At 38.0% G+C, this 13188-nt stretch overlaps 1 protein-coding gene across 1 annotated transcript in view; it reads left to right on the forward strand.

The window, feature by feature from the left end:
- The window catches only part of LOC141809930 (alpha-1,6-mannosylglycoprotein 6-beta-N-acetylglucosaminyltransferase B-like), a 191006-nt gene that overhangs the window by 85102 nt on the left and 92716 nt on the right, over window positions 1-13188 (forward strand). The window contains exons 5-6 of the mRNA XM_074697180.1: window positions 4757-4833; window positions 7016-7195. Coding sequence (XP_074553281.1) covers window positions 4757-4833; window positions 7016-7195 — 257 coding nt within the window. The remainder of the gene's footprint in view (window positions 1-4756; window positions 4834-7015; window positions 7196-13188) is intronic.

The raw sequence follows: 13188 nt of genomic DNA on the forward strand, positions 1-13188 counted from the left end.
CTAAAATCTGCTCTCTTGTCTAAATGGCTCATTTCACTATTAACACACACTGGGGTTAATATTTTTCTAACTCCGCAGGGAGAAGATATTAACCCCTTACTGCCTGAATTAATTAACAATTATAAAAATAGATTGTCTTTAAGTAGATGTTAAATTAAGTGGAGATTGTAAATTTGAGGAGAGCACACACAATTGTTATAACTAAGCCATATACACATTAGAAGTTTATCCCCTGACCAATATATTGTGACAAAGTGGATCTGATATGATCTTTGGTGTGTGTCAAATATGAATCAGTGGGTAATAGTGAGAAACAAAGGTCATTTCAGCTGCATCAAGACCTGACAGGGTATGTCTCAAATTTGTGACAGTTGGCATCAAGGGGACAAGAATGAAATTAGCCCTATCAAAGGCACCACTCAGCTCATGTGACGGACATCGGGAGACTACCTCCATTTATTTTAAAATCTATGTCTCAAGCAAGCTCGTTCCATCATCACAGACTGATGAAATCAAACCTCACCTGTCCCTCAGGTGTCCCTTTAGACCAGATGATCAGTGGTCAGTTTTCTGCAGTATTACGTGCTGCATTAACATAACACAATCTGCTTCTGACCAAGGAAGATGTTCTCCATTAGGGGGCGATATGGGGAAAATGTGTCAGAATGTTTTGATGGCAGGATTGGATCTGGATTTTATGAGGATTGTTTTTTATCGTCAGACTTTTTTGACCTGAAAAGATTTGTAGCCTCAAATATTTAGCTCCGCCAAGGAGGTTATGTTTTTGGGAGAGTTCACCTTTTTGTTTGTCTGTGAACAACATAATACAATAAGTAACGAATGGATCTTGATTAAATTATCAGGAAATGTTCAAAATGGGATAAGGAAGAAGTGATTAAATTTTGAATCACCGTCTGGATCCAGGACTTTTTTTAAAGGATTCTTTATCATTGTGACATAGGGCCATTTTCACCATATGTGTATATAACTCCATGATAAATGGTCGGATTGCTTTGCAAAACAAGACAAGACAAGGTCACCATAATTTCTGACAGATGTAAAAGTATGATCCAGATCCTGCCAATATTCTGGATACTAAGATCCAGAATATGAAATGTGCAGAAATGCTGACAGGGAGTATAACATTAAAGTAGGAATCAAGTGTTGCGTGACAATCACAATATGTTTGGTGGAGGTCTGCGCTCTCTGGGTGTTTTTCTAGTTTTTTTTTCCTGCATTCTAAACAACTTTAATGCACCAATTTTATCTCTCTTTTTTTGCACATTTTCACATCATGGTAAATAGATTAAATTAAAGACATCAGCTGTAAGGGTTGTTGAGTTTCTGTAGAGCGTACAGAGCTTTAGCTTTATACAAGTGGCCTATGCATCGTCCAGATGAAGTTTAGTAAGATATCAACAGATGGACTTTGGTTTCGTTTGTTACCTTAACAGAGAATGTAAATTTACACATAATTTTAAACATGATTCATTCCAGTACCACACATTCATGCATTGTAATGTGGAAGCTTGGGGCTGTATAAAAAGTGACCTCTGGCCTTGGCTTAAGAAAATTTCTTTAACTTATGCTCATGTGAATTAAAATCAGATAGCCGGTAACTTTTGATAAAGTTGAAAAATAAATTTTAAAAAAAGTTTGGAACACTCATAAGATCCTTTCTAGTGTCTGTTCATTTCATTTTTGCTTTACTGCTTCCATGCAGCCTTGTGTTTGCTGTTGTCTGGTTCTTGCACATTTTTAATCAAAACCTAAATTTTCTCAAAGCTTAGACACACAAACACACACACAGAGTCTGTGTATCGACCATTTTTATATTTTTCTCCTCCTCCTCCTCTTCTCTCACTTTTTCTCTTGAGGGTAATTGCCCAACTCTTTACAAGAGAATAAATGAGCGTTACATCTCCTTTTGTTTTCCCTCACTGCATCTGCAGGGGCGATGGCGCGCGCCAAAATGAAAACACTGCTGCTTTCTCTAATCACAGATGAATTGAAACACTGCTGGCAGACTTTATTATCATACGGCTCAGTGGCAGTTTATTTATCTCGTGGTCAGGCGTGTGCGAGAGGGAGCGACAGGAGAAAGAGAGACGTGATTAGAATTTCCCTCCCCTCCAGCTCTGACAAGGCTTTTATGTTCTGTCTGGCAGGGACAGGAGTCAAGTTTTTATCTAGTTAGTTAACCACATTTACAATAGTTGCCTCTGTGGTTGCCATTGTAATCATATTTGCAGGCAGTGTGTGTCTTTGTGTGTGTGTCTCCAGTCCACAGAGAGAAGCCCCAGGGAAGACTTATGTGGAGAAATGTCTCTTTTTCATTAGGCAAATGGAAACAGACGGATCCTAGAGAAGCAATTTTGTAAGTCCAGAGAGAGAAAGACGGAGGGAATGCAGAGATGGAGTCTGAAAGGCAGAAAACAATGAGAAATTAAAGCTACATTGGCTCCCTTCTGGGACGACACTATCCAAGCTTTTCTGTCACTGTGCCCTTCTCCTCCCCCACATCCGCAGCAGAGACACAGTTAACTAAGTCAGTGGAGCAATTAATGCAGTGAGTGTGGACTAAGTGAGCAGGCGTACTTGCTAGCATAACCCTGAGATGGTTGGCAGCAGTAGCCGATGGGCTGTGCTGCTTTGTCAGGGCCCGCTGAATATTGTTCACTGCAGCCGAGCATGAATTAAATGATGTCGCAAAGAGGAAACCGCAGGGATTTATGGGTGCAGACACGCATAGTAAACACTGGGAATGATGACACTAATGATGATAGAGAAAGTGAATATTAACACAAAGTGTCTACAGATGAGCGGAGACAAGTTATAAATGGGAATGAAAGTGAAACCCAGCAGCTCTGAGGGGTTAACCTGTGATTCTTCAATCAAGGGAGTTTTTCTGGGTAGATTTCCAAGAAGAGTAATGTTTTTTACAAAAAAAAAAACAAATTCATAAGGGTTAGGTTGAAGAAGTTACAAAAGAAAGTGTCTCAATGATGATATTTTCATACTTTTTCCCATCTGTTAAAATTCATTGTGTGTGTTGAAAAATTTCACTTTTTGCAGAAAATGTTGGTTAAGTTTTAGACTTGCTAAGCTAACAGCTTAGCTAGCATACAATGTACACAAAATATATGTAAATAAAGTGAAATTTCCTACTAATCAGTCAAAATATTTAAATAGTAGCTTGTTTGGTAATTGTATTAAACATACTCTCACATCAGAGTGTATAAAATATCAAATTACTCACATACACTCACCAGCCATTTTATGAAGTAGACCTTGCTAGTACCGGGTTGGACCCCCTTTTGCCTTCAGAACTGCCCTAATCCTTCATGGCATAGATTCAACAAGGTACCAGAAACATTCCTCAGAGAGTTTGGTCCATGTTGACATGATAGCATCACACAGTTGCTGCAGATTTGTCGGCTGAACATCCATGATGAGAATCTCCCGTTCCACCACATCCCAAAGGTGCTCTATTGGATTGAGATCTGGGGACTGTGGAGGACATTTGAGTACAGGGAACTCATTGTCATGTTGAAGAAAGCAGTCTGAGATGATTCCAGCTTTATGACATGGAGCGTTATCCTGCTGGAAGTAGCCATCAGAAGATGGGTACACTGTGCTCATAAAGGGATGGACATGGTCAGCAACAACACTCAGGTAGGCTGTGGACTTTAAACCATGCTCAGTTGGTACAAAAGGGGCCCAAAAGGTGCCACCACCAGCAGCCTGAACCGTTGATACAAGGCAGGATGGATCCATGCTTCATGTTATTGACGCCAAATTCTGACCCTACCATCTGAATGTGGAGCAGAAATCCAGACTCATCAGACCAGGCAACGTTTTTCCAATCTTCTATTGTCCAGTTTTGGTGTTGCTGTGTGAATTGTAGCCTCAGTTTCCTGTTCTTAGCTGACAGGAGGGTCACCCGTTGTGGTCTTCTGCTGCTGTAGCCCATCTGCCTCAAGGTTGGACGTGTTGTGTGTTCAGAGATGCTCTTCTGCAGACCTCGGTTGTAACCAGTGGTTATTTGAGTTACTGTTGCCTTTCTATCAGCTCCAACCAGTTTGTCCATTCTCCTCTGACCTCTGGCATCAACAAGGCATTTTGTCCCACAGAACTGCTGCTCACTGGATATTTTCTCTTTTTGGGACCATTCTCTGTAAACTCTAGAGATGGTTGTGGGTTAAAATCCCAGTAGATCAGCAGTTTCTGAAATACTGAGACCAACAACCATGCTTCGTTCAAAGTCCCTTAAATCACTTCTCCATTCTGATGCTCGGTTTGAACTGCAGCAGATTGTCTTGATCATGTCTAAATGCACTGAGTTGCTGCCATGTGATGTGGAAATCTACCCTTAATTGAAGAACCACCTGTGTACACTTATACATGCTTTTATCTATTTATCCAATTTAAGAAATCAAATCTAAACTTCATGAGTTTTTTCCAGGTGACATGTGCTGCTAAATGTGCTGACAGATGATATTTTACATGTTGATTGCTGTTATTTCCCCTGGATTTACACATTGTGGCTAACAAGTGAGCGCAGCCAATACTCCTATAAACGAATGATTTGGGGATTTTGGGCAAAGCGAATGCAGACAGCTTGTGTTTCACTTACATGAGGCCAAGATTTGCCATTTAGTTTGTTTTTGACAAAAATCAATGTGTGTCCCATATTAGAATAAATCCACTCATGCCTTATGTTTAATATGAAATGTAATTCACTCTGTTTCTGCAGCAGTGAGAGACGGGACGTCAGGCCAGTGTGAGGTGCCAAGAGACCCTCGCTATCCAGAATGTCCCGGCAAAGTTGATGTAAGTGTTAATCATTTCATTCTCTATGCACAATTTGTTTTCTCTACTTCTTTGATTACTAACACCATTACTGCAGACCAGTCCACAGGTTGTTGCGTGCTTGATTGGAGAATCAGGAGCAGTAAAGATTAAGTTTTTACTATGTTTTCCTTTTTCCCTGCCGGTGATCATTTGAGTTGTATTTCTGTGTTAACAACTTTTATTGGAGCGCAGTAAAAAATCTCTGCATGACCCTGAGGTTACTTTCTTTTCAGTTGAGAGCTGCACTGTGAAACAAGATTAATGGGTAATAAGGTTCGATAACAACAAGAGTTCTAGTTGTAAATATTGAACATAATTTTATATTTACAATTTTAAGTCAAGGCTTTCCCAGTCCCTGTCTGAACAGATCGAACATATCTCACACGGCAGGAAAAGATAACCTCCAGAATCATCAGATAGATTTGGCCTTTGTTGACCTTTGTTAAATGAGGCAAGTGGGTCCAAAATTGGCTAAGGTTATCTTGTAGTGTGTACCCTGCTTAATGAAACAAGATTTGTAAAGTTTAAAGCTGCATTGTTTAGTTGTCACATTGTAAATAGACTTAAAAGAGTTTGAAAGTGATTTTCCCTTCTAGATGTGCCTGATTGTAATCCACATTTTAAAATGAGATTATCAGCACCAATATTACAGGTTACAGTTTATTTCAAAATGCTACTTCTTGCCTTCCCGATCGGGTTGAGGCCAGATTGATTAACGGCATGTGTAAGTCACTACGACAACACCACGCCAGCTGATGAAGTTTAGTAGAGAGAAGAGAGATCTGAGTTTGTCTCTATGAACAAGGACTCTAGGGCCTAACTGTCGGACAGAAACGGGAGAGTGATACAGCCCGAGCTAAAAGCTAACACAGGGGCTAAACTGTTTATGATAATGTTCATTCCAACCCACAGTCAGCAGTTATTCTGCAGTGGTCTGTTCAAACTTGAGAGTCTATCAATAAAATGAAGAGTGAGGTTACGTTAGCTCTGATTGGTAGATGACTGGCAGGACATAACTAACCAAGATTTACTAACGTTACAAGCTATGGACATGTCTTGGAGCACCAGGCTGCCAGCTGCGCTAAATATAGACAACTACTAAACTACAAACAAACTGACTGTGTCTACTTGATGTCATATTAGCCTACAGATACATTGGAGCACCGAGCTGCCGATAGCACTACATATAGCCAGCTGCTAAAATGTTTGCTTGATAACACGTTTCAAACCGTAGCGCTACATAACTGTACTATAAATCCCTTACCTCAGCCTGTTGTATCCATTAAAAAGTTGTCTTCAACAAAGAAATTTGTTTTGATCTGATCTCCATTTAATTCCGAAACAAGCACACACCTTGCTAAAAGTATTTTACGACAGTGTGCGGGGACTCCGGGCCACAAGATGGTGAGGTGGTCCAATCAATACAGATCCTCTTCATAGCATCTTTAAGGAGAGAGAGCATTGGAAGGTGAAATAAAAAGTCTAATTTGTATTGTTTGTCAAATCCGCGCCAAAGTTGTAACTCTGCGTAGCTCTAGTGCCTATGCAGAGGGCTTCAAGCCGTTGTGCTACTCCTCCAAAATTTATGTTTAAACTACAAGCCCTGTGATTGGTTGTGTTTCTTATATTCACAATATTTTCAGAATTGCCACACATCTGGCATCCATATTGTGATAAACATCAGCATGCCCCAGCTTCAATAGTACATAATTCGCCCAAAATTGCTGTGGAAAAGCAGGCAAAAAACTTGTAAATAAACAGGCAAACTGACGATCATTCAGATGGTGACACTGCCCTCAGGTGTTTCGGAGGAGTATTGCAGATACATTTGTGCAGAAGAATGTGGTGCTCATGAGTCTGTCAGACTACAATGTATGGTCAACACAGAAGTATAAACCAAAATATTTTAAAATAGACATTGACATAATTTGGTGGAACCATTTTTTTTCCTCCATGGTTTGAGGCCTTTCAAACACCTGATTATTGCATTTTGTGCAGTAGGAGGGTAACATGATGTTTTGTGGGATGATCAACATGTTTCTTCAAGCCATGAAAAGTCCACCTGATTATGTCAAACTTGATTTCCAACACTTCATAATGATATTTTTTGTCTCTTAATGGAAACAGCTCTTCATTTGTACTCTGTCTTCATACCCTGTAGTGGATGCGTGCCCGATGGACATCAGACCCCTGTTATGCCTTCTACGGTGTGGATGGTTCAGATTGTTCCTTCCTCATCTACCTGAGCGAGGTGGAGTGGTTCTGCCCCCCGCTGGCCTGGAGGAACCACAGCAGCCCTCCCACTCAGCATACACATCAGACGAAGGCGCCAAAGAGACAGGTGAGGAAACTATTCACCAACAGAGCAGGAGTGTACATGAACATTACCTGGAAACATATGACATAAAAGTTCAAAGTGTCTAAATATTTAATTTGATAATTAATTTGAATTTTACACTGCAATACAACAGAAACACAAACTGCTGCTCCAACATAAACAGCTCAGTCTTAGACCAACAAAAACTGAGATTTATTTCTTCATATCAACCGTCCCTGACAGACGGGAAACAAACCTCTTTCAAATATGCTCTCCTGAAACTTTCCCAGAATTTTTTTAAATTTTCATCAGCCTTTGTCTCCAAAGTTTTCAAAGCTGCACATTGTCGCATAGCCCTTAGAGCCTAAAGTCTTATCTGTTAAGTAAAACATCAAAAAGTCCTGGTCTAACGTTGAACAACATCAGCAACATAAGAACTGTTGATCCTCTTATCATCCCTGTTCTTGTTTTTCAACTTTTTTTTCATTATTCTCTTTATTTGTGTTTCTCTCCCCTCCAGCGTATCTATTGTTCATGATTCACCGCTGTGTTATTGTCAGTAATTGAAATGAAGTTTGATTTAAAAAAGCCGGCAGACAAAGTGACAGAGTTGTACGCTTTGACAACTGTTTTTGCCTTGATATCAATGCTACTAGTAATTGCATGTTTTGACAATTTCAACAAAAGAACTGAAATTAAATGGAGAGTGAAATAGATTGTTCTCTTAAGTGGCCTATCAATTTATGCTATTTCACAGCCCTGTGCGTGCATAGAGACAGAATCCTTGGAGCTTTTCATCTCTGAGAGCTTTATTTAAAAGATGGTTTCAGTCCGTTGTTATACGCTCGTCCAAGAATACCAAACGGGTCACAAATGGAGAGTTGTGGTGAAGCATTAAGGGATCCTGTTCCTGAACTTGTCAAAACACCAGTTGTATTATGAAGAGTTGTAAAACATATCAATATTTCAACTCTTAATAATCAATATTTTTGTTAAAATTAAAATTCATATATAAGCTGAATTGGAAGAGCAATATGTTTTCTGCACCTCCACTGTGGTAGATGGCGCCAAAAAGCTACTCCACTGTATGTTGCCCATATACTGTATGATAAATATAATCTTAAAGTATATTCAAAATATTATATTCCTAAACTTGATAATGTGGGTTTTGATGCAGAAAACATCAATGTTTTCTCTCTATTCTTGGTTCAGTTAGTTTAAAATCATTTTAAGTTTAACTTTTACAGTGTAGTAGACTGATAAAATAATAAACATAGTCGTGTTTTGCGCAATAACAGATTCTTGTCTTTCTTTGTCCTCTTTTAAATCTATTTTAAAAACACATTTTTAAAGATGTACTTTTATTGGAGATTTTATTTGAGCATGTTTTAATCATCAAAATGTTGCTCTGATTTTTATATCTAACTTTTTTTTTTGACAGTATAATGGGCAGAATCTTAAATCCTTTACCTTTTGTTGCTTTTAATTGTTTTATATATTTTATTGCTTTTATTTTACAGACTTTTCTTTTCCTTTATTTGGTAGTGGTACTTAGCCTTTTATGTTTCTATGTTTTATCTCACATTTCTGTTTTACCTCTCTTTTACTTCTTTATTTTTATGTAAAGCACTTTGTAACATTGTTTATAAAAGTGATACATAAATAAAATTATTATTATTATTATTATTAATAATAATAATAATAATAATAATAATAATAATAATAATAATAATAATAATAATAATAATAATAATAATAGATATAAATATAATAATAGGTTATTATTATTATTATTATTATTATTATTATTATTATTATTATTATTTTGAGTTACATTGGTTACACCAAGTGACATTTATCAGTTTCACCAACTGACCACATCTTTCACCCAATATTTTTTGCAACATTAGTTTAATGTCACAGCAGCTCAAGTGACAAACTTAACACACTTTATGTTGTAAAGTTAAGTATATATGAAACATTGCATCTGACTTTATTTATTTCAAACACAATATAATAGAAAATTTGTTTTCAATCAAATAGTTAACTGTGGAGAATATCGCACAATATCACTATAGAGTGAACATCACCACGCCTTCCCGCTGGGTCAAGGTGAGCTGTTACCTTTCTGCATTCCTCCATTAGCTCACCAGGACTTAACATGTACATTTCCAAGTTTTCTGGAGTTTTGTAAAAATATGAAAGCACTAATAAAGATTTCTGTTTTGCTGAAGGGTTGTGTTGGGTCTGTTGCCAGCACATCCTTCACCGACTGCTCTTTGAACAGAATATTGTTCACTTTATTAACCCCAACATTTCAACTTGGCTCAGGTTGTTTCTCCTGCATAAACAAACGTTGGTATAGAACAGCTCTATCTCCTGTTTGTTCGCTCACAGGAGCCAAAAGCACAACCAGACTCCTCGCTTAGACAAGCTCAGTTCACTGAGGTTATGAGGAAACAACTCAGTGGTTCAAATTATTGCAGAATCAGGGCAGCTGTTCATTTTTAATTTCATTAAAAATGTGAGGATGGAAAAGAGCCAAAAGATGCAGCTGGTTTTTGCGAGTGCTTTATTTCACTCCTTTCTCAGTTTAGTCTCTTTAACAATGATAAACTTAGCACAAAAAGTACAAAAATATGTGTTTGGTTGATGGATTCTGTATTATAACAATGCTTCCTGGAAATAAATCTTATACCTTTTTAAAGCTTGTTTTTTCCACTTCCAAATGGAGCTACATTTGTAAGAAACATGTATTTGTGGGATGAGCAGCAGAGCTGATTATGTGGGTTGCAGCCATGAAATATTTGCCATATCTTCTCTGCCAATGCCAAACCGCTTAATCTGCTGTCAAGATTGACTCTTGATTTGAGTTTCTGGTACTCCTGGTACTGGTACTGGTACTTTAAGCAACATGTAGATCCTCAATCTGCCTTTTAAACCTTGGTGAAGTGTATTTTTGCATGTAAGCGAGCATTGTTTAGCAGTGTCCTTGAAAGCTTGAATTAATAAACAGTGTTTCAAAATGAAATGCAACACTTTCTCTGAATCACAGAATTACAGATTGAAGTAGAGGAAGTAGAAAATAGATCCTCCCAATTAAGCAGAGAAAAAAAGAAAACATACCCTCAACGTACGGTTTCTAGTCAGCTGCTAAAACTGACAACCAAAACACGATTTGTTCATAGTTAAAGTTCTGCCAAATATATTTTGTCTTTCAGCTTGAGGCTGTTGTAGACATTTAAAAAAATGAAAGCTTCCTTGAAAATTAAAAATGCAGGCGATGATTTATTGAGCTTGTTGGGTTGTCAGCAGCAGGTCAGCAGAACAACTCCAGTAAGTGAGACGAGGAGCGTCAACAGTCTCTGTGCTCAGTAACAAGACTGTCAGCACTCTGCTCCCATTACTACAAAACAGTTAACCTTCATCAAAACCCTCTTCAGACTCTGCTTATTAGACAGACCTGACCCCTCATCATCATCATTATACTCTCCTGGTTTCCTAACATGGATTCTGAGGTTGGGGCGCGGCAAATTCATTGATACCCTTAAATGTTTGTCAGACAGTTTTTACATAGTGAGAGCAGGTTGAGGATCAAACTCAATGTAAAACATGGATTGAGAATTTCCAGAAGATTAGTATTACTTATTTATATTTAGACCTAGTTAAACTGAGGTTGGATATAGAAACTAAATGTCAACAGATAGCATGGTTGCTCTTTACTCCAGAACACCAGTTGTCCTCCAATGGTCCTGAACGTGTCTGAATTTATTAGAACTTAAATCCACTTGGGAGAATCATTTCTGAAATCCAACCACAGAATGACCAGCCACTTTTTTACGTTTCTTACAGTTTTAGTGTTTAAAGAACTCATCTTAATGAATGGAGCTAAACACTGCCTCTGTTGCCAAAATGCATGAACATTTTTATGATGACACAGGTTGTAAAGGGATCCATCACAAAGTAATTATAAATGTTTAAAGCAGTGGTTTTCAAAGTGGGGGCCTGCCATTTTTAATGTAATCATTCACATATAGTTACCTCTGCCAAGGAGGTTGTGTTTTTGGGAGTTTGTGAACAACATAACTCAAAAAGTAACCAACAAATCTTAATGAAATTTTCAGGAAATGTTCAAAATGGGATAGGGAAGAAATGATTAATTTTTGGAGGTGATCTGGATCACCGTCTGGATCCAGGACTTTTTTAAAGGATTCTTTATCATTGTGAGGTAGGGCTGTTTTTACCATATGTGTATATAACTCCACGATAAATGGTCGGATTGCTTTGCAAAACAATACAAGACAAGGTCACCATAATTTCTGACAGATGTAAAAGCACGATCCAGATCCTGCCAATATTCTGGATACTAAGATCTTATGAAATATGTACAAAATGTACAAACCTGCAACTAACACCAAATTGTAGCAGACAGTCTGCTGAAAGGGAGTATAACATTAAAGTAGGACTTAAGTGTTGGTGACAATCACAATATGCTTTGTAAAGGTCTGCGCTCTTTGAGTGCTTTTCTATTTTTTTATAACTATTTATCTGGAGCATACAACAGGTAAAGTGTCGTAATCATCGGGTCCGCATTTTTCTGATTGTACCTATCCGCACCTTGTTTGACAGCTGCAACTTAAGCATGACGATGTCATTACCTGTGTCGACCTGGTGTTTTTTTTTTTTTTCCCTTTTTTTTCAGCTTTATAAAAAACAAAGCTCAACTTTGAAGTTCTTCTCCTGTCTAACTACTGGCTACTTGTAAGAAAGGAGTATCCCACTTTGGCTGACAGAGCCTGGAAATGCCTTCCCCCTTTTGCAACAACCTTATGTTTGTTAATAGTTTCCTATTCTAAAAAACTGTAAAAATTATTGAAAAGTGAATAAAAGTTGGAAAAAACATCTGACAGTTGACATTTCTTTACATATTCTAAAGCATTGTCTGTTGGTTTACAAAGGTGGTCCTTGGCCAGAAGCAAGCGCTGCATGGGGCCTTGGCATAGTAAAGTTAAGGAACCCCTGGTTTAAAGTACTCATTGAAGTGATGTGTGTGTTTTATTCATGTGTGTAAAGCCTCAACCTTTCTCTTTGCACGTTATTTATTTGCAGAAAGTGAGAAATTCTCAGGGCTTGTAGCAGAGTGTCAGTGTAAATGAAGGCTGATATTTCCATTTTACCCTGTGACCCAAGTTACTGAACTGTGTATTACAGCTCTCCCGTATCTCGCTCACAAACAGAGCTGGGCCAAGGTTGTTCTCAAAGGAGACAAGTTGTTTTTTAGAACAGCAGTAGCTGGAAAATACATGCTGTTAAACCTTCTCACAATGCATTTCTTTGACATTGAGAAACTAGTAGCAGAGGCAAAGGTTCTCCTGGGACACAAGGTTTCTTGAAATGTTTTTCTGGCGTACAAGCAAAGGCTTGGCAAGGATTGCGTCATGTTCCAGAACAATACTTTAAAAACATCTACGGAGGAGAGTTTTTATTCATTTGCAAAGAATACAGAATTACCCTCAGACACTTAAAGCAGATTTACAGCAAAGGTTACATCAGCTGAAAAAAATATGGCACAATAAAACTGTCATGCTCCCTGAGAAGATATCTAAAGGGTTTGATGGATGAATCACAGTATTGAAGGTACAGATACTGAAAGGAGTTGATGAGTGTTTTCACTTTTTTATGTGTGCCTGTTCCACAACTTAGAATGAGATTACCAGTTCCAAAACTGGTTATTTTTACAGGCTATTTCTCAGTATCTGTGGTCAGGTCAGATTTTTTAATGAGAACATGAATTCAAAAGTCTCTTTGAGCACACTACACCAGCCAGCGAGGTTTAGCAGTATGACAAGATCAGTCCTTTTCATGAAGAAAAAAAATTCTTGGATTTATCTTGTAGAAACTGCACGGTGGCAGAATGGTTAGTGCTGCAGCCTCACAGTAAGAAGGTCACTGGTTCAAATTCTTTCTGTTTGGAGTTTGCATGTTCTGTTTGCATGCGTGGGTTCTCACCGGGTTCT

The sequence above is a fragment of the Halichoeres trimaculatus genome, unplaced genomic scaffold (genome assembly GCF_033239565.1).
Source record: "Halichoeres trimaculatus isolate MK-OKI-2021-1 unplaced genomic scaffold, fHalTri1.1 fHalTri1_scaffold_2, whole genome shotgun sequence".
Lineage (NCBI taxonomy): Eukaryota > Metazoa > Chordata > Actinopteri > Labriformes > Labridae > Halichoeres > Halichoeres trimaculatus.